Genomic DNA, 21,862 nt, shown 5'->3' on the forward strand with positions numbered 1-21,862 from the left:
TTTACTGTGTGATAATGGATGAGGCTGTACATTGCACAAACACTCTCTTACACTCTCTTACACACACAATCTCTCTCAAACAGACACACATGCTCTCACACACACACACACACATTCACATAGACATTCACACTCACACCGAAACACACACACATTCATACAGACACACTCACTCACATCCATGCTCATATTGACACACACACACAGACACAAGCATATACATACACACACGCGCAGAAGAGAGAAAATAGGTAGGGTGACAGGCAGAAGAGATCAACAGACAGCTGTAAGGTCTCAAGTCTATTTTTATTCCACTCTGTCAGTCTCCACTAGAAGCATGTGTCTTTCAGCCAATACAACACTGCTGCAGTACTTCCCCTCCCTTTAATTCAAATACAACCACTTTTAGTGGCCACACACAGCCAATCCTATGGCAGGGCCCGCCCCCTACATCCTCTGAGGTTTCTGCAGCCATAAAGAGCACTTATTCTACAGAAAACTGGAAAACACAGAAACAGAGCTTGGGATTTCTCCATGGCAACTCTGAGAACACTGGAAAGAAAAAGTACAGCTTTATTCTAAGACACTGATGTCCAAGGAAACATGTGCTGTATGTCGCCATGTCTCTGTTTTTACGTATATACACTACAGTATGGAACCTTTCAGGTTTTCTGTGGCGTGGGTGACCCTTTTAGTAGGAGGAACCTCAGGGATTGAATGGGGGTTGAGCCTTACTCATTTATCACAGCTTTTTTTTTTCCTTTTTATTGTCATTATTTTAAAGCATACATCCACACTATTTACCAAGACACATATTTTTTTCCATAAAGAGGAAGCAAGAAATACAAAGCTACAGTACAATGCCAGAGGAGGAAGCAGGCAGCCATCGGAAGGGTACCAGCTCGCCTTTCAAGCCGTGAAAGACGAAACAAACGTGACGGTCAGCAATACGTCATTTCCACTTAAGTTCATCGCCCGCAGTGAGGCACTGGCGGGTGGAAATTCCACGCCCGTCTGCCTGCCCACCTGCTGACTCAGCCCGCCAACGCAAGGCCTCCAAACCCGCTTTTCCCGCTCACTTACTGCATGTCTCCAAAGGGTGGGGGGCTGGGGATGGAGGGGTTCTCTGAAAATCAACAGTCAAGTCTCCTCAGCAGACACACCAGGTAATTCCCCCCCCCTTGAAGAAATGGTACAATCCACAACTGCTTTCACTGGGTGCATTCAGAGCTACGGCCAATCACCATCCTGGAAGGGACCACATCTAGAATCCTCAGATTTCAAAGGGCATATTTTTATTCACTCATATGTAATGTGAGGGAGTGTGTGACTTTGAGAAGACAATGGCTACAAGGAACGTGTGTATGTGTTTGCGTATGTGCATAAGTGTGTAAGTGTAAATGTAAGTGCCTGTGTGCATGCAAGTGTGTGTGTGTGTGTGAGAGAGAGAGAGAGAGAGAGAGAGAGAGATGTTCATATTATGTAGGTGCATACTAACACTTCAAGCATTGAGCAGTATGTGATTGAAGATGCCCTTCACTCAACAACATCTCAAGAACTCAGAACCTTAAAGGGTGGTTCTCTGCTGTGCTGACCGCCGTATGAAGCTCTGCACAGAGCCTGCGCAGAACTGATCCCTGTGACCTCACCTCTAATATTTGGAGCAGGTGCGTGGGCCGTACCATGTCCTCCAAAAGAAGACACTCATCTCCTCCTCCTTTCATCTTTCCCAAGCAACTGTCACATCTCCTATGCACGTGCTCAGCATCCTTCATGCCTTCACTAACACTGTGGTGCAACACGCCTCACCAACACCTGCATTCTCCTCAAACAAACTGCCCTAATCGTCTCAGTAATGGGCTTCACTCGGCCAACAGCAAGTACGACAAACACCGAACGCCAGACTCTGGGGGGTCTGGCCTAAAAGAAAACCTGTGAATACCTCAGACCCCCAGCTCCAGCTGCTCACATTGGGCTCCTCCTGGTTTTTCTTTATTCTTAACACGTCAGCCAAAGCAGAGCACAGACACTGCGTATATCACGTGACAGTGAGAGAGAGCATTCTGCCCTATGTTTTACATGAGTCTTAGTACTGTATTCTAGCGTTAGTTAAATCTAATTTGTATAAAATAAAAAAGTCAGTGGAGAAACATAGACACACACTTGAACCTCAGTCACCCCCACTTCCTTCAGCATCCAGAAGGGAGTCTCACACCAGGTGTAACAGCATGTGAGAGCGTGGGGCCCCGAATGGTGACTCAATCAGGCCAATACTGGCTGAACTCCCACATCCTGATTGGTTAGAGCCCAATGTGAGCAGAAGATGTCACCCATGACACCGCCCCCCACTCCCCACCCCACCTACTTCTCTCAGTCCACTCGCACCACAGTGACACCATGTTCCGGTCCCACCGTGTTCTGTCTGCTGACCCTGTAGGACGGGGCTTCTTGTGGTCCAGGTTTTCATTAGCGTCAGATAGCAAGTGTCCCAGCATGCTCTCGGCAATGTTTTCCTCAGTGGCAATCTTGCAAGCCTGAGATCATGCTGATCTGCAGCACCCCTCCCCACCCCCCTGCGATCAACTCTTGCTCACAACGTGTCCATTCCCAAGAGGAAATGCGCTGAGAGTTCAAAGGTCACCACTTGCCCACCTGCACAAGCCTGTGCTCTTCAGATTTCGCCATTCCATACCATTCAAGCTTGCCCAGCACCAAAGAACAGCAGTCTGTCATGGCACAGATTCTGTCACTATCTGCTCCCCAAAAAGTCCCAGCTGTAGTTTCCCAGGAACATCAATGTGACCATGCCAGGTTAAAACATATTTGCTAATAATTTATGTCTCAACATTCAAGCCTGAAATGAGTTTTGAGTTCTTTGTGGTCCCCTGTCTGGGCTGTTTCTGATAGACCTTGTGTGGTAGTAGGCACTGTGACACTACACCTCTCATTCATCTCTCCTGAGTTGAGTCTGACCTTTGAACTCAGTAAGATGCTGATTGGCTGTCACAAACTATCAAGTGTTGCACATAAACGTTTGTGTTTGAACACACATGTTTTTCAACAGAGGTAACAACAGAGAACTCTAAACACAGAGAAGCCATCTAATAGTCACTTAGATAAAGGCTAAACTGAGACACTAGCCATACCCTAGAGCCTGCAAACTGCATTTCAGTTACATTTCAAATGCTGTGTGAGATTTCAATAACTACTTAAAATGGTACCAGATATGTAAAATAGCTAAGTAAACTCTAAATGTATTGTTATTTGTTCTTAAAGGATAGAATAAAATATAAAAAAGACAACTATATATTCAGTTATATTTAGTTGAAATTATGTTATTCCTTCAAGGAAAATAAGGCCTTATATCATATTTGGGTAATTTGGATGAAATCTCAACTTCTCACTATTATTTTTATGACAAGGTGATTCTGTAGTCAATAATGGAACATCATTAGTCAGAATTATGATTCCTCTCTACAAATGTTCAGCACAGACGTTGGGGAAACAGAGGGAAACTGTGGCTCATGGAAGCTCAGGGGTGGAGGAGGGTGTGCCTCGGGGTGGGGCAGCATTGGGCAGGACAGGGCGTGACTGGGCGTGACTGGGCGTGGCTGGGCTTGGCTGGGCGTGGCCGGGTGTGGCAGGCTGTGGCAGGCTGCGGCTCCTCAGCAGTGCAGGCCGCCGGGTCTCCATACATTGGCCTGGATGCCCATGCTGGAGGCACTGAAGCGCGGGCGGGGCACCCGAATGGCGGGGGAGCTCCCGGAGACGGACGAGCGCAGCGGCGTTTGCGACAGGGGGCTCAGCTCCGGGGCACTCTTAAACTGCTTGGTGCTCTGGAGAGGGGCATAGCCAGGGGGCTGCGCTTGGAAGGGGGAAGGGGGGACAGTGACGGGGTTGGGGATCGGGGCGGAGTAAATCTTGGGCAGCTCTGGGAGACCCCCGGCTGGGGCTGGTGCCGGGGGCGGGGAGAGGGGGGTGGGGGGAGGGGAGGTGATGTCAGAACGCCAGAACGGCTCCCCCAGCGTGGTGGCGGACCGCGGCGCGATGACGGAGGGGGTCAGGCACGAGGGGGCCGACATGGGCGTGGGCGTGGAGAAGCGCTTGATGTTGTAGACACGGGCAGCCTTGACGGGGATCTGCCTGGGAGGGGTCAGAGAGCTGCTCTGCGGTTGGCTGCCCCCGTAGCTGAACATGGCGGAGTTGAGCTGGTACGGCTGCCGGCTCATCACATCCACGGCCCTTGCCGCCTGCTTCTGCGCCCCATTCTTCTTTGCCCCGGAGGCCTCGGATGCCCTGGTGCCGCGCTGTGCCCCCGGTGGGCAGGAGGGGGACAGCAGCGGATTGTAGCCGATGGGGGGAGGCGCACGGATGTTGGGGGAATATTTCCAGTGTGCGGGGAGGGAGGGCGTAGGTGAGGGCTGCCGGGGCTGGCTGGGGGGCGGCGGCTGCGTGGGCGGCGCTGCTCTGTCCACCACATACCTGTCCATCCGGCTCTGCCTCCGAGCGAAGAGCTCGGCCCCTTTACCTCCCATCTGGGGTATCTGGGGCCCCTCTGGGGCGGCGTGGGGCTTAGGCGCCACAGGCGGGGGAGGCCTGCTCCTCTGGGCCTGCATGAAGTTGCAGGCCTCAGCGCCCAGGTTGAGGGAATCCTCTTCAGGGCCTGACTCAAACCCGGCCTCCGCCCTGGGCCTCTCGTCCAGGTTCTGCACCAGTGACAGCAGCTCGGGGTTCGGGGAGGTGCCCTTCTTCTCCTCGGGCCGGCTGAACATGGGCTTGCGGGCGCCGCGGCGACGGGCGTCTTGCAGGATGCCGGTACGGGCAGCGGGCACGGCGATACGCTGCTCGCGGGAGGCCAGGGGCTCAGCGGGAGTCACGGCGGGGTACTGCGGGGCGGAGGGAGTGGGTGTGGCTGGGGCGGGTGGAGAGGGGGTGCTGGCCACTGTGACATACGGGCTGAAGGACACCTTGGGCGCTGGCTGTGGCGGGAATGCAGCTGGGGAGGGCTGGCTGGGAGGGTGTGCTACAGCAGGGGGAGGAGGAGAAAAGGGTGTAGTGGGCTGAGGGAAGGACGTAGCCAGTACAGGAGGAGCAGGGTAAGGTGTGGCAGGAGCGGGAGGGGCAGAAGTAGGCACAGATTGCACAGCAGGGGGACAGAATGGTGTGGCTGGTGGTAGAGGGTGAGGGAAGGGGGTACCCGGGGTGGGAGGGGCTGAGAAGGGCGTGGCTGGTGGTAGAGGGGGAGGGAAGGGGGTACCCGGGGTGGGAGGGGCTGAGAAGGGCGTGGCTGGTGGTGGAGGGGGAGGGAAGGGGGTACCGGGTGTGGGAGGGGCTGAGAAGGGTGTGGCTGGTGGTGGAGGGGGAGGGAAGGGGGTACTGGGGGTGGGAGGCTGGGAGAAGGGCATGGCAGGATGAGGTGGGGGAGGGAAGGATGTAGCTGGTGTGGGAGGCTGGGAAGACATGCGGGGCATAGCAGGGGAAGAGTAGGGAGCCACTGGAGCAGAAGTGGGTGAGAAGGGCGTGGCAGGAGCCGAGAAGGGCGTGGTTGGCGCATAAGTAGGAGAGAAGGGTGTAGCAGGTGCGGGAGGCGGACAGAATGGAGCAGCGGCCACTGAGGATGGAGGAGAAAACACAGAGGTCGGGCCACTCCTGGTGGCAGGCCTGGGCGGGATGTAGAGGGAGGTTGTGGAGACGGCCCGCTTCACCTCCGAGGGAGGGGCAGTCGCCGTGGTCACCGCGGGCTGTGGGGGGGTCTTCTTGGTGATGTTGGGCCGGAAGACCACGGGCGTGGTGGCGGCTCGGTGCAAAATGGGCCCCGCGCCAAAGGGCTGGGCGGTTCTGTTCAGCACAGAGCCAGCGGGTGGCGCCGCTGGGCCCGTTGGCGCCAGGGCCACGCCCGGTGGTGACATCACAATGCTGGCTCGGCTAACGACAGCGGACTCCCCGTTCATCATGTTGTAACTCACAGGCGTGACGGGCCGGTGGGGTGTCATCGGGGGGATGGACACAGGGTCCTGTTTTGGGGGCGTCTCCACCTGCTGTGACTGCAGGGCGGGCCACGCGGCGACCCCCGCCCTCTCGGCGTGCTCCTCTGCCCTTTTTCTCTGCTGCTCGAACAGCTGGGCGCCCCTCCCCGAGGTCTCGTTCAGGCCCGGGCTCCCCCCGTCCCCGAACCCCGCCGGCGCTGAGGTGGGCGTCTTCCTCTCCAGGATGTCCAGGTAGTCGCTGTCCCAGGCGGACTCGGGGGCCGAGGTGAAGCCGTCCTCGTCCAGCTCAGACTCGCTGCCGGGGAAGACTCCTTCCTCCTCTTCCTCTTCCTCCCCCCCGGGGCTGCCATTCTGCTGGGGGTCTCCCTCCACGCTGCCGAAGCACGTCAGGGTGTACTTTTTGGCCCTCTGGCGGCGCTTCTTGAACATGAGCACGCCCTTGGAGTGGGGGTTGGGTGCGTCGGTCAGCAGGGCGGCGATGCTGCGGCACTTGGAGCGCGCCTCCTTCACCTGCCGGTCCTGCCCGCTCTCGCTGCGGTGGAGCTCTGCAGGGGAGACAGGGGCACACAGAGACATGCGTCACTCACACACACTTCCTGTCACAGACACCCAGACTCTGAGCTCAGATTGGGATCTCAACATCACATTTTAAGGTCAATGTTCAGCAGTGTAGTGTAGTGGTAAAGGGCAGGACTCATAACTGAGAGGTTGCTGGTTTGATTCCCTGCTGGGGCACTGCTGCTGTACCCTTGAGCAAGGTACACAATTGCCTCAGTAAACATCCAGCTGTATAGATGGATAAGATGTAAAAAAATTATAAGTCGCTGTGGATAAGAGCATATGTTAAATGACAATAGTGTAATGTAATAATATTATATATATATTATAGACTTATATTAATATAAGTCTTCAGTGACCATTTTAGCCTGTGGTTGACAGAAGCTTGGCCAATTTTGGCAACATTTCATATTAAAGGTCTAATTAATGACTAATAAATGACAACATTCATAAGTGATACTCAGCATTGTGTATTCCAGAGTCCAAAATTGAAACCATTTAAAGAATAATTTAGGGAGCACAAAACAGGTTAGTTTGTGCTTATAAATAATTTAGGCAGTGCAGTGCCTACTTTCGGACAGGCATAGCTAAACAATGCATTGTTATTAACATGAGGCATTGACAAACAATGTACTAATAATAGTACCACTAATAATGTTTTGTTGGTGTATTAATTAATGAAATGGTGTTAAATTAATTAGTTTCAGTATTATTACTCTCACTCCGGAGATTAACGGCTTGAATGAAAACACTCTCAGTTGACGGCATCTTCACTGTATGAAAAATCTGTAGTAAAAGCTGTCAGTCGCCTGCCACACGACAGAGCCGGTGTGCTAATTTATGAGCTGTGAGATTACACTTTACATCCTCTCTTCTCCCTAATAATTAAAAAACAGGCTACGAATCAAGGGATAATGATGATGTCAGTGGGTTTGGAATGATTCAATCAAGGGATGCTTTCATTCACGCAAGACAGTGCTAGTCTAGGGCCCTTACATTGTCGCTGTTTGATACTCGGCAGTCTGCTTGTCAAGAGCTGGAACCTGAATACTTGAAAAAAGGAACAGGTTCTTTCCAAAGTGATCTTCCGGTTGCATTCCTCCAGAGGGGCTCAGTAAAGTCAGAGGCTTTATATCACTGACAGACAACCAGGTTTGACCTTCTCACTGAGACCCTGTGAGATCAGACTGCAAAAACAGCCTGATGCGTTTAAACATGTGGCCACCCTCCTCATACTGCATGTACCATGTGCATCGCAGTCAGCTACGTCAGACCGCAAAAGCCATTGGCATCATACACAGCAATATGCTTAACACTATAACGTCCAATAAAGACCATAAAGACCCGCCCAAAACACAGCGCTCTCACAGCAAAGACAGAATCGGCCAAACCCTCATTATCCAGCCTGCCTTTTCCTTTTTCATAACCACAGAGGAGATGACACACAATGTATGTGTTCACTGACCACTCGGCACGCAACAACACTTCCACGACATCACAGCCAAGTCACGAGAACGTTACACTTCAGCAGGAACTGCACACACCAGACAAAAGGGGGAGGAGTCTAACCAGTGATGCTCGGGGGGGAGGAGTCTAACCAGTGATGCTCGGGGGGGAGGAGTCTAACCAGTGATGCCCAGTTCTCTGTTGGCTGCCCTCTTTCGCATGCCTAGGCCTCCTTTACGGGCTAAAGCATGGCTTCCACCTTCCTGAAAACCACAGCAAGACTTTGACATTGAGCAGTATCCCCTTTGCTTGTGTATGGTATGTCTGCTGGATGAGCTTGTGTTGTGGCTGCACATTTGGGACAAAGCTGCAGCTGCTGTTTATGGCAGGCGGTCGAAATGGGGCTGTATAAATCTCTTATCCCCTATAAATAACCAACACGCTCTCTGCTCTCTGACAAAGTGACCCTCTGGGGCACGTCCAACCATTTATTTAGACCTCCCAGCTCCATAGGAAACATTTGCAGATGGATTTCTCTCCAGTCCCGGAATAACACCCAACGACATGCAAATAGCAGCAAGTAAGCTCTCCCATAGCACTCCACTGAGAGTTCAGGGCAGTAAAGACCGGTTTTGCTGCTACTTTCTCTAATTATTCGACAAACTGTGACAGCTCTTACCCTCAAGGTATTGGAGAGTACGACTGAACTGATATAACCAACCAAAGGCTCTATTCAATGGCAGAAACCACCTCAGAGTGCTGCCACGGCATGCTGCTACAAAGGGACCTCTGGATCCAACCAACACCCCTGAGCCATTTCAAGGGGAAGGGTCACTTTGTCATAATGCAGCTCTGGACTCATCGCCACTCAGCACTCATCGCCAGCGCCAACAAAGTCTCAGAGATCAGAAAATCAATCAGAAATGGACCCAGAGCCCCTACGAACCCTCTCCCTGCTTTATTTTGTGAAATTATCCAAGAGCATATTGATTCATACACTCCCTCATGCTTACCTCCAAACCCCCACCACCCTCCTCTAACAAGCTGAGGATATAGATATTCAATAAGGACAGAGAACAGCTCCACAGTTAAAGTAAACATGTCTGCTTTAAGCCTGTCTTACACATAGCACACTCTATGGGGACACATTATGGTCTGATTCACTGTTCTCAAACTACATGTTTAAATTCCACCACAGGACTGACTCTCTGACTTGCTGCACCTGCGTACCCCCCCCCTGCACATGTACCTGTACAAAACAGCTACACCTGAGACCTGCTCCGACCAGGAGAGAAACCACAGTCACGCACACAGAAACACAGACTATGAAACAAAGCACTGCAACCTGACTGTGGGAGACAGAGGGTGTTTCACCCCAGCTCTGTGAGTGTCTCCGCTATTCCACCTCTGCTTTGGATTCGGGAGCCCCTCTCCCCTCCAGGTAAGGTGGCTGAATCTCTGTACTCTAAAGCACGCTCCAGCTACGCCCCTCAGCGCCTACCGATCTGGAGAAACTCAGACAAACCCCACTACTGCTGGTACACCCTCCGCCCCCCTGGCCGGCCCCGAGGTGAGAGCATGCCCCCCCTGGAACAGAGACCGTTACCTGCGTACACCGTGTCTGTCCCGCGGTCGCCCTGGGTGCCGTCTGTGAGGCTCAGCATGTCGCTAACAATGACATCGATGAGGGGCGTAGGGTAGGGGGGGGTTTCTGTCCTGCCCCTGTGCTCCCCGCGTTTGGGAATACCAGGTCAGCGGCATGGAGATGGAGTCTGGCCAGACAGCACGAGAGACTGCCCATGGTCCTGTGTCCCCCCTCGACCCCCCCGCCCCAGACCCCCGGCCCTTTTAAAGGCCTTTTGTCTGACCACAGGATTTCAACCAGCCCCAAAGAAAAGCATTATGTCATTTTGGCTATTTTTACCGGCGGCGTGAGTGAGGGACACTGTCCACCTGTCTGTGGTGACATCCCCAACACCCTCCCCCCCAACACACACAAAAAAAAAAAACAAAAGGACAGGAAAAATGCATGTCGTGTCTGAACTGCACTCCCTCTGCCAACCGCTCCCCAGTTAAGACCCAAACTGCTGTCGCTCATCGCACCCAGACAGGGGCTGGCTCATCCCGGGGAGGGGGGGGGGGGGGGGGGGGGGGTCGAGGGAATGGCCCGCTGATGCCTCATCGGGGGTGCTGACATCTCACACCCGCGGGCAGGTGGGGCCTCAAAGTCAAATGCGTCGTTCGGCACAGGCACAGAGAACTTCATCAGCGGGGAGGTGACATGGGAGAGCATGACCCCCCCACCAACACTGCCACCCCCGCCAATAGTGTGCCAGGGCCCTCACTACAGTCCTTGTGTCTCCTCTTAGAGCTGGGACGAGGCTGATTGGAAACAGACCTCAGAAGCACTCACATTTGTGCATAATATGTACTTTATCTCACCAAAACTATACACACACGTTAAACACTCAAAAATACAAACATACATACTTACACATGTACCGAACATATAAACATATCTTCTTATACCCTACTGGCATATGAGACTGTACAAAGCACACACACACACACACACACACACACACACACACACTCAGACGCCCACACATTAAAACACTCACTCATACATACATAGTCCGCTTTCTCCTTTTCCTGATACAGTTTGGCTAGTGTCCTACGCAGACAGAGAGGGTTAACTCATGTCTCCTGAAATGTTCTCCCTGCTGTGTTTTGACAGTTGAGTTTTAACCTGACAGCTTCAGCAGTGTTATGACAACAATTTTCCGTTTCCAATGAGGGTTTCTCTCAGTCTGGGCCTGACACCTTTCTCCCGACCTGTCCCTGTCTCTCTGTGACAGGTGGCAGGTGGCAGGTGTGATCTGCTCACCAACCCTAATCGATGTATCCCTATCTCATTTCTTCTCCCATGTAACAGAAGAGAAACAGCTGTCAGGTCAGGTACACACCCGCACACACGCACACAAACTTCCTATCAGGAGTTCGAGTCATGCACTGACAGTCTGCCCGTCAGAAGAAACAGTGGGTGTGTGGGTAAAAAACCGTATGTGGTTTCCAGCACTGTGTGTTTGGTATCAGACAAATGGGAAGCACCCATTAACCCTGCTCTTCAGAAGCAGCGAGACACATCCTGTGCCTTTGGGCTGTCCCTTTGCATTCTTCCCAGTACAGGTGCATTGTGGGATAGGTCACCCCCAGCTAGCTGCAAACCCCAGGGACGGACAACATGCCACCGTCAACACAGGACTCCAGGTCCCTGCACATAAGTGCCAGCACCCACCTACCCACAATCCTCTGGGGCTATTCCAGGGTGGTGTGTCTTTGGTACGACTTATTTACCCTGTGTAGGTGACTGTCGGTGAGAGGCCCGATTATCTCCGGGGGGTGGCAGGATGGGGATAAGAATAGCAGGCTGAGGGAATACACATGAGCACACAGAGTTATGGGTGCTGGTTCACAATGCAGTCCAGTCTGTCTTTGCCCTACATGCACCAAACCAGCAAAACCCTCACCGTCAGCCCTGCACAACACCTGTAGAGTGATAAAATACTTATTTCCAGTCTAATGCAGGCACACCAGCCCTTCCCAAGGAAGCTAACTGAATAAGACTTTAATCAGCGATTGAAAAGGTACAGCAGTGTGGTGTAGCAGTTAAAGAACTGGGAGCATCATTAGAGGGCTAAGGTTCAAAACCCAGCTGGGCATTTGCTCATGTTTCATTGAGCAAGGTCATTCCCCTGTATTAATCCAGAAAGATGTAACAGCCACAAATTCTGATTCATTCAAAACTAAGATATATAAACTGCCCTGGATAATGTGATTACTGATATAGTAACAGAAAGAGTAGAATTATGTAAGAAGGAACAGGTATAGCTGCCTTAGGAATTTGTCTCAAGTAGAAACAGACTAATCAGCCAATCAAAACGAATCAATCAAATCAGATCAAATCAAATCTGTCATGGCAAAACTTTACAGCTCGTCTGTTCCTGAAACATATAAAAACCTGATTTTCTGTCCTTTTTTTAATTAAGCTTAAAGGTCTCCAGCAATGACCTGTTTGAAATCCCATACACGCAGACACTATCTGTAACAAGATCATCACACTGCTGCTTGACTGTAAAGGAGTAATGTTAAAGCACGCTGTACTGGGCTGTAGGAATCGGTGATCTTTCTGTGCAGTAAATCAGCTGTCAGTTACGTGTGTCAGAATGATCGGCACGCCGCTGTGCCTGCTATTAATAAGACAGGAGGAGCTAGAGCCATGCCTTACTGTTGTGTGTGTGTGTGTGTGTGTGTGTGTGTGTGTGTGTGCCCACGTGAGAGAGACAGACAGACAGTCAAAGCGGGATTAAGAGAGAAAAAGACAGAGAAAGGAAGAGATAAAGGGTGAGGGAGTGAGGCAGAGGATAGAGAAAGAGAGGGAGGGAGGGAGAGAGATAAAAAGTCACAGAACAAGGTCTGACCACACCAGGCTTTGACAGCAGACAGCAGCTGGAAATGCCTCTGTCAGCCTCTCAATGTGATACTTGTATTATCTGACTGAGTCACGGGGTAAATTTAGCTCTGGGCTCTACCTCCAGGCTGTCTCTGTGCCCACCCATAGAGACAGCACAGAGACACAGGTTACGGTCTCTTTGAACTACACAGAGACACAAGTTACCGTCTGTTTGAGCTACACAGACACAGGCTACTGTCTCTTTCAGTTACACAGAGACAGAGGACATCGTCTCTTTGAGCTACACAGACAAAGCATACAGTCTCTTTGAGCTACACAGAGACCCAGGGCACAGGATCTCTAAGCTACACAGAGACACAGGACATGGTCTCTCTGAACTACACAGAAACACAAAATACAGTCTCTCTGAGCTACACAGAGACACAGCGCACAGTCTCTCTGAGCTACACAGAGACACAGCGCACAGTCTCTCTGAGCTACACAGAGATACAGGGCACAGTCTCTCTGAGCTACACAGAAATACAGCGCACAATCTCTCTGAGCTACACAGAGATACAGGGCACAGTCTCTCTGAGCTACACAGAGACACAGCGCACAGTCTCTCTGAGCTACACAGAGATACAGCGCACAATCTCTCTGAGCTACACAGAGATACAGGGCACAGTCTCTCTGAGCTACACAGAAATACAGCACACAATCTCTCTGAGCTACACAGAGATACAGGGCACAGTCTCTCTGAGCTACACAGAGATACAGGACACAGTCTCCCTGAGCTACACAGAGATACAGGGCACAGTCTCTCTGAGCTACACAAAGATACAAGGCACAGTCTCTCTGAGCTACACAGAGATACAGCGCACAGTCTCTCTGAGCTACACAAAGATACAGGGCACAGTCTCTCTGAGCTACACAAAGATACAGGGCACAGTCTCTCTGAGCTACACAGAGATACAGGGCACAGGCTCTCTGAACTACACAAGGATACAGGGCACAGTCTCTCTGAGCTACACAGAGATACAGGGCACAGTCTCTCTGAGCTACACAGAGAGACAGGACACAGTCTCTCTGAGTAACACAAAGACACTGGATACAGTGTCAGCTCCTCATGGTCCTCTGTAATATTGGTCCCTCCACCACTCTGAACCACTTTGCTTTACTGTAAGTGACAGCCCGGCAGTCGTGTAAGAGAATGCCACAGGAGGATACATCATAATTTCCAACTGACCTCTCCTGCTCTCCATATGGGCTTTCCTAACGATTTTTCTCAATGAGAGGAGGGATTTTCTCTCCTTCAAATGTCAAATGCAGTTTACATTTTGCATTTAGATGATGCTCTAGAGCAGGAGTTTCATTTCTGCTGTATTATTTTTGGCTCGACGTGATGTCATTTCAAATTAAAAACATTTTCATACATGACAGTATTCTCGGCACTGGGATTTGCTCAACGCATAGGACAATATAGGATGACGTATAAAGCCAATGGGCGCCACTTTGTCTGTATGGATTAATTTTATCGCCCCCTGCAGGGCACTCTGTCCTGTTTTTTTTTGGCAGGGTAGTGTTTTTGGAGCCCTTCAGCTCTAAAAATAGTGGCTTCCTTGAGAGTCATAATAAGAACACTGATTGCTTTACCCCTCCCAGAGGGAGATCATATCACCATGACAACATCATGCCTTCCGTTACATCATTCCGCACGTGGAGAGGGAGTCATATTGTCATGCATTTCATCATCCCTCCAATTCATCATTCAGAAACACACAAGGAGGCTTTCTCCTTTGACTTTAATTCTTTAGCTCTGTCAAATGCCTCAAGCCAAAGGCATACCATATTCCCCGCTTAGCATCACTAGGCACTTTGTTTGCTTGCCAGAAGCTCTCAAGCTCACACTTCCAAAGCAGACATGCTAAAGTGATCCATGTCCAATGCTTCAGGGTACAAGAGCGAGGGATCTGGAAGTGAAACTTAACCATTCAAAGTTCCTCATCCTCTACACTACACTTGACAGACGTGTTTAGGTCTTACCCTCAGAGTACACTGGAGGGAGGTGTTTGGGTCTTACCCTCTGAGCCACACTGGAGGGAGGCGTTTGGGTCTTACCCTCTGAGTACACTGGAGGGAGGTGTTTGGGTCTTACCCTCTGAGTACACTGGAGGGAGGTGTTTGGGTCTTACCCTCAGAGTACACTGGAGGGAGGTGTTTGGGTCTTACCCTCTGAGCCACACTGGAGGGAGGCGTTTGGGTCTTACCCTCTGAGTACACTGGAGGGAGGTGTTTGGGTCTTACCCTCTGAGTACACTGGAGGGAGGTGTTTGGGTCTTACCCTCTGAGTACACTGGAGGGAGGTGTTTGGGTCTTACCCTCTGAGTACACTGGAGGGAGGTGTTTGAGTCTGGAAGGATTCATATGTATGTATGCACCGGCTACAGTACACTGGAAGTTTGCGTTTGGGAGCAGATACTCACTGGCTTGCCTTGCTTTGTCCTTGTAGGTGACGGTCAGCTCCTCGTCCACCGGATTGTCCACGGGCCCCACCATGGGAACCAGCTGCCTGCGGGAGGGCAGCAGGAGCGCCTCCTTGGCCCGATCGGGAGACACCAGCGGGGGCAGGCTGGGGGGCTCCTGGAAGCCGCTGTCCACCTCGTTGGAGCCCTGCCCGTCCACAGGGCTGTGGTCCCCCGTGCTGCCGGAGGAGTTCTCGGGCGAGTTTTCAGGCGAGTTCTCGAGCCGGGGCGGCTGGTAGACCACCTCCCTGCGGGCCACGCCCGGCCGGACGTCCTGCTGGACCCCCCCGCCTCCCATCATCGCCGGGGCGATGGGGTAGGGCCGGGCATCGGGGGCGCTCTCATACCCGCTCATCTCTGAGGTCTCCTCCTCGGGGGACTCCTCGCGCCCGGGCATCTTGGCGGGCGAGCCGCTAGGGCTGCGGCGTTTCTGCCGCCGCTGCCGTTCATACACCGTATCGGCGTCGCTGTCCGTCTCACCGTAGTACGCCTCGCTGTCGGGCGGGGACATCACCCGCTCCCGCCGCGGAGGCAGCGGCTCATCCCCTCCCGGGGGGGACATCGGGGCTCTCAGGGCGGAGCGGTACTCCTTGTCGATTCGGGGGGAGGGGGTTCGCCCCAGCAGGACCATGGACTGGAACGCCGACGGTGACCTGGAGAGTCAGAAGAGCAATGTGCAAGGACTCAAAAGAACACAATACAGCTTACAGGAAAAATATGCACCACACGTGCCTCACAGAGTCAGACGCAGACACTCGTGTGTGAAACTGACTCTGTTTCACATTGTGATTGGAATGTCACAGTGATAGCAGCTACATATGAGACACGTGCGTGAGGTCTTTTGACTTTTCAAGTGTGCACTGAAATTGCAGTTTGACTGAACTTGTGCAAAATGCACCTGAAATATCACAGATATAATCATGTTGTTCATGCATGCGGTTCAACTTTTCATCACTGTGTCCATAGTACCAGTGTACAAACAATCAGTGTAGTATAGTGGTAAGGAGCAGGGCTTGTAATTGAAAGATTGCTGGTTTTATTCCCCACTGGGGCACTGTTGCTGTACCCTTGGGTGCTTAACCCAGAATTGCCTCAGTAAATATCCAGTGGTATGAATGGATAATGTTTTAAAAAAGTTAAAGTAAAATAAAAAAATGTAACCCATATAGGTCGCTCTGGATAAGAGCGTCTGCCATATAGCAGTAATGTACTGTCTCATTCTTCTTTACTCCCTGTGTCAATTCATCTATAAAATGTATCCTTTCCACATGTTTGTAAATGAAATGCTGACAATATCGGCAGTAGTACCGGCAGGTACACAGGCATTCATATTCAGTGACAGTTCTGACTTCAGTTTAAGCTCCTGGGTGGACAGAGTGGTCTGGAGCTCTGACCTCTTCACGCGTATGTGCAGTATTCCGGGACCCCCATCAATCAGGTTCATGGCCTGTGCGTGGGACAGCTCTCCGCACGACGTCTCGTTGATGGACAGCAGCTCGTCAGCCTCCCGCAGCCCCGCCCGGCACGCCTTGCTGCGCCGCCGCACCTGCACCAGCAGGGGGAGATGTGAGCACAACGCAGGATAAGGAGGAATGCTTCTATTTAGGTTTACACAGCTATAATCATGTGTATTACGCCGTGAATCAGTCTGCAGGTCTGTAGGAGAACGTCAGCTACTTGCTGGGTGTTCAGATATAATAGTGAATCATTCATTCCCTCACGGAAGCCATTTAGGGGTTGTCCCTAGAGAGAGAGAGTCATTTCCCTGTGAGGAACATGAGCAGATGGCCGCCTGCAGACCTAACCACCTGCACACGGGCCGTCATGAGCTTGGGACACAATGACCTCATCCCCGCGGTCTCCCGCGGCTCCCTCGGTGACCTCACCCAAAACGAGGACACTGGGAATTTGGAACATAATGATTCCACAACAGTTGCGCAGAGCCGCCCGCTGTAACACGCATGCATGCACATGCCCTGAGGTCACTGCATTTTTGGGCGCTGCACGCACGCAGCTCAGAGTCTGCTCTCACGCTACGCTTCTAATCAAACCGAAGACTTGAAGCTACAGCAGAAGAGGGATTTGACCCCACGCAGAACTCAGAGCCACGGGAGTTTGAAAAGGGAAAGAAGGACAAGCGCATACCTCAAACTGATTTCACTGAACAGGCTCCTGAACATAACTGGGGTGATTCGGTTTGGAACTATGCTTAAAGGGCTGGACTCTGAACCAGTAGGGTATAAGTTTGATTCCTGGGAAATCTGCTGCTGTTTTACTCATGAGCAAGGTGCTTAACCCATATTACTTAGGTAAATATCAGGCTGTACTGACGGCTGAGATGTAGTCAGTGTTTAGGGTTGTGTGGACAATACACTGAATCTGGATTCCCCATATGTACAGCCTATTTGGTAAAAAAAAATGATTGTAAGAGGTGTATAAGGCCCAAACAACCTTAATTAATTAAAACAAGATTTCTGCCTCTCATCCATCCCAATTTGTTTATAGGGCAGATGTTAATTAGAACATAGAGAATCAATTTTAATTAACATCTTCTCTTTTAACAATTGGAGCAACTATTTGAGTTCAGTTCAATACATTATTCAGTGAATTGTTAGATGCCTTAAAACCATTCGTTTAACAACTTTTTACCTTAATCAGTTCAATTACAGTATTACTAGGTTGTTAGAGAAGGCACAAATATACAGAATATACAGCTACACAGAAATACGTAGAAGAAGCAGCATTTAAACACATTTTTCTGTTAGGAAAAGCATACATCCTACAGCATATTGTTTTTCTTTAAAGGGTTAACTGCAGCTAACTATCCAGAGATGCCAAATCATTATTCACCTGAAAGCTCAACCACACCTCAGTGCCTGAGAATCCACCTGGAGTGAGAGCCAGGACCAGGACTGAGGAATGTTAGTATAGCACAAACTCTGTGGCACTTACTCAGGTCACTCTCGCCTGTCACTCCTCTCACAGCCAGAGCCCCCCGGAGCTTTTGGAGTGAAGCAGTCCCCCCTGCTCTCTGGGAGCCAGTGACAGTGAAGCACCGATCCCTTCTACGAAGGCCCTCAAGGCAAATGAATTTTGTGTGGGCAGATGCCGCCGCAGAAGCCCGTGAGGGAGGATGAGGGCTGAAAAGCTCTGGGGCCTTCACTTGTTCCCTCAGTCTTTCCAAATTCCTCTGACTGTCACCGTGGCAGCAATGTCAACAAATTAACTGGCTAATTTCAGTGTGACGGGGATTGTTGGACTAACCCCTTTGAATAGACTGCCACCCTCCCTCTCTCTCTCTCTCTCTCTCTCTCTCTCTCTCTCTCTCTCTCTCTCTCTCTCTACCCCTCTCTTTAACCTCTTGAGCAATGGTATGGAAACTGTGAGATAAGCCGAGACTGGGGAGATGTAGTGTGTCATAGCCTTTCAGTGTAACTGGCACAGGAACACTGTCACATGACAGCTCACAGAAGGTGTCACAGACAATCCAACTGCCACTGTGCAAGAGCTGCTGGCACACATGCTCTAAATGAGTGTACCAGCAGGGGGCAGCACAACCTAAATCATCTGTCTGCAGGGCTTCTCTGTGAGCAGTAAAGAGCTCTAATTTTCTGGCATTTCTCCAAAAGTGTGATGATTTGAAGGGATTTCGGCAGTGGCTGGGAAACATGGATACTAACAAACGGAGAGTGGTCAGTTGTTAGAGGCACAGAAGCAGACTCAAATGGCAAGTTCCCTGTACTCTTCCACCGACACGCAGACTCACGACGAGAAGCTGGAGAAGCTGTAATTCAATTCCTTCAGTTCCACCTCCAAACCCTTTGGCATTGACATTTATGATCTACTACTCAAACTCCTGTTCTCTACTTAATAAACATAACCCCACCCAATCGCTGGCTCTGTCAGTCTAACTGGGAGAGAGGACTTCACAGCCAACAGACCGTTCAGCCACCTTGTGCTCATTTACTCTGTTTGTCTGATATTTTGGAAACTCTGCCTATGGGAACAGAGCACCCCGGCCTTGCAACCACAACTGTTGCATTGACACGACTCTTTAAATAAAATTCCCCTGCTCTCTGGGCTCCCAGCTGCACCCCTACATGAACCCCCCCTCCCACCATCATATGTGGGTTACAGGCTGTTAAGCAGACCCCAAATACCTTTGAGAGGTCAGGGGTCAACTAGTTTTAAAATAGCCCGAACAGATTAATCAGCACACCATGAGAACATGGCAAATGCCCACCAAGCAGCCCTGAGGTTTTCATCTGTGGTTTAATGGAGTTATGGGGGTTATTGAAGTTGATTATTTTTTATTATTGTGCTGAACTACTAAGATGTGTCAGGGCAGGTCCTGTATAGTCTAGAGGCCCTTCGTCCCTGTGTTTAACAGGCCCCTGCAGTTACTGGAGGATCAGAATAGCACATTTAAGAGCGGCGCTTGACAGGAATGGCCAGACTCCAAAAGGAGAGGCTAAGGGAACCGGACGAGGTGACCTTGGGAGATAACGGGAGAAAGCGAACTCAGGCCTGGAGGCTCTTGGAGTCGCTGACAGAGCGAAAACGTTTCTTTAGGCCGTCTTTTTTAACGCAGGACGGGAAACAAAAACCTTTTTTGACCTTAAGGCCAACCCCGCTGGCTGGGCCTCGGTGAGACTCAGCCCCCCAGAATAGACCTTTGATCAGGGGAAACGCATTTTGCCCAGTCAATCGGACACCGGCCGCGGTGCGTGTATATATACCCACGTAACTCTATTCTGCGCTCGGACGGGACGGGCACGCAGATGGGGCTCAAGGAGGAATCTTCACAAATATTTTAGTAATGAGGAAAGCCGAATGAAGGCCATGAGAATCGCTCACCGGCAAGACCCCGATCTCGGCTGGACAGAGCAGAATGTAGTCAGGGCTGGCCAACTGAGCTCTTGAGTCCTGCCTCAAATAAGGAGGAATTTGTATGTGATCTTCAGTATGCAGACCACTCATGACTTTAATTATTAAATTATTATCACCACAACATCATACATAAAAAACCTTTGTTAACCCAGCACAGTGCATTTTCCAAGTACAACTATCACATCCTTTTAAAAGGGTGGGTATGTTCACTGACTTTGTTCCTCTAACTGTCCTGAGTCAGCACTGTGGGCAGCTCTCCTGACAGATTTCTCTCGCCAACCATAAAAGATTTCTTTGGCTCTGTGACCTATCATTGCCAGTTCCTGTGAAACTAGCAATGACCAACGACTAGCAATCATACACCAAACTTACATGTTGTAGAGCACAGTTCTCAATGCAGAGTATTAAAAAACCTGAATGAATCACAAAAATGACTCCGGCCGCATTCTTGATTGACCTTCTGATTGAAGCATTCATAGAATTCCCAGTCTACTGCCAGGATCAAGCTGGCCTTTGTGGACTGTTCATTTAACTGCATGGAGTGGGTGAACCTCCATTGAGATGGTGACCTCTGCAGCACAGTGCCATGTTCCACAGGCTTAACACTTGTTTAAGGCATTCTGCGGTGACACAGTGGAAACAAACTTATCCTCCAACTGTGAATCCTATCCTCAAATAACCATAGTAACAATTACAGGGATGATTCAGGTGATTTACTCACTCCAGGTCCTGCAATCTAACTTTTCAACAGAGACCTGGTCGACTTTAAGGAGTTTCCCACATGGGTTTGGCTTACACACATACAGGTATCTGCATTGTTGTTATTTCTATACTGGAAATGGCTAGCATCATACGCTCATGAAAAGATTAGTATTACATTGTCATGAACAGACTTCAATAAATCTTGTGGGTTTTAATCCTGATAGTGTCTGTTTATTTCATATTTCCAGAGTCAGAGCACTCCTCCCTCCTTGCCCTCACCAAAATCAGCTACTCCAAATTTTGAATCAAAAGAGACCACACCCAACAATCATTGCTTAAATGGTCAAAGTTCACAGGTCATAGAGTCTTCTCACATAGTCTTTATGAAACACCAAAGCACACTGAACACATGGCTTATTGGCACCATACCTATGGTCTCTCAAGCAACAAAAATCCTTCCAGAACTCCATGGAAAATGGTGTGGTCAGTGACATCAGTCTCCATTAACAGTAATAATGTAGCCAGGACCCATTCAACAGTGGAACAAAGGTACGAGTTACAAGATAAAGCCATCTTTACATGAATGGGGTCCATCTACACTCAGCCCGTCTCTCTTTCTCCCCAACTCACTGGCCTCCTTACCTTAGCCACTTGTAGGGGTTTCTTGTGCTCGGCACCCCCCTGAAGTCGAAATCCCCATGGCGCACCCCCAGAGAGGGTAATCACGATTTCCTCAGCCACCATTGTGCGGTATTGTCGCTCCCTCTCTGTGTGTGCCTCTCTCCTGTCTCTCTGTGGGGACGTCTGTTAGTGTAGCTCCATGCTAAGCAGAGTTCCTTCAATGACCCAGCTTGCTTTTTTGCCAAAATGATTCCCAGCACTGGCTTCCCTTTGACCCGGACACCTGGGTTGAGACAGACAGACACACAGACACACAAGGGGGATAGACAGTGTGAGGGAGAGAGAGAGAGACAGAGACACACAGAGAGAGAGAGAGAGAGAGGGAGAGAGAGGTACTGTACACTGTCGCCTCACACAGTGTGGCACGCTAAGCCATGAGGTGTGGACCTCAGCCCTCCCAATTGGCCACACTTGTCCTGTCAATCCAGCCCCTCCACAGCCAAAGGATGCTGACAGTCTCTCCAAAAATAGCCCCGTCTTTCTAGAGCTTTTGTCTCTGAGTGTCTGCTGAAATGCTGCCGGGGGGGGGGGAGGTGGGTGTATTTTCGGAACATGGTTCTAAGTGAGAACTGTGGTGTACAAATTTAGGGGTGTAGAAGGCACGGAAAGAAAAATAAGAAATC

At 50.6% G+C, this 21,862-nt stretch overlaps 1 protein-coding gene across 1 annotated transcript; it reads right to left on the bottom strand.

Moving 5' to 3' along the window:
• Positions 1 to 287: 287 nt before the first annotated feature.
• LOC118781429 (synaptopodin 2-like protein) lies at positions 288 to 21,531 on the bottom strand. Its single transcript, XM_036534478.1, has 5 exons — positions 21,201 to 21,531; positions 16,361 to 16,512; positions 14,928 to 15,619; positions 5,258 to 6,532; positions 288 to 4,975 (listed from the first exon to the last, which is right to left on the bottom strand). The coding sequence occupies exons 1-5, from the start codon at positions 21,300 to 21,302 to the stop codon at positions 3,666 to 3,668; spliced, it is 3,531 nt and encodes a 1,176-aa protein (XP_036390371.1). The 5' UTR covers positions 21,303 to 21,531; the 3' UTR covers positions 288 to 3,665.
• Between the last annotated feature and the right edge of the window lie 331 nt (positions 21,532 to 21,862).

This window comes from Megalops cyprinoides, chromosome 1 (genome assembly GCF_013368585.1).
Source record: "Megalops cyprinoides isolate fMegCyp1 chromosome 1, fMegCyp1.pri, whole genome shotgun sequence".
Lineage (NCBI taxonomy): Eukaryota > Metazoa > Chordata > Actinopteri > Elopiformes > Megalopidae > Megalops > Megalops cyprinoides.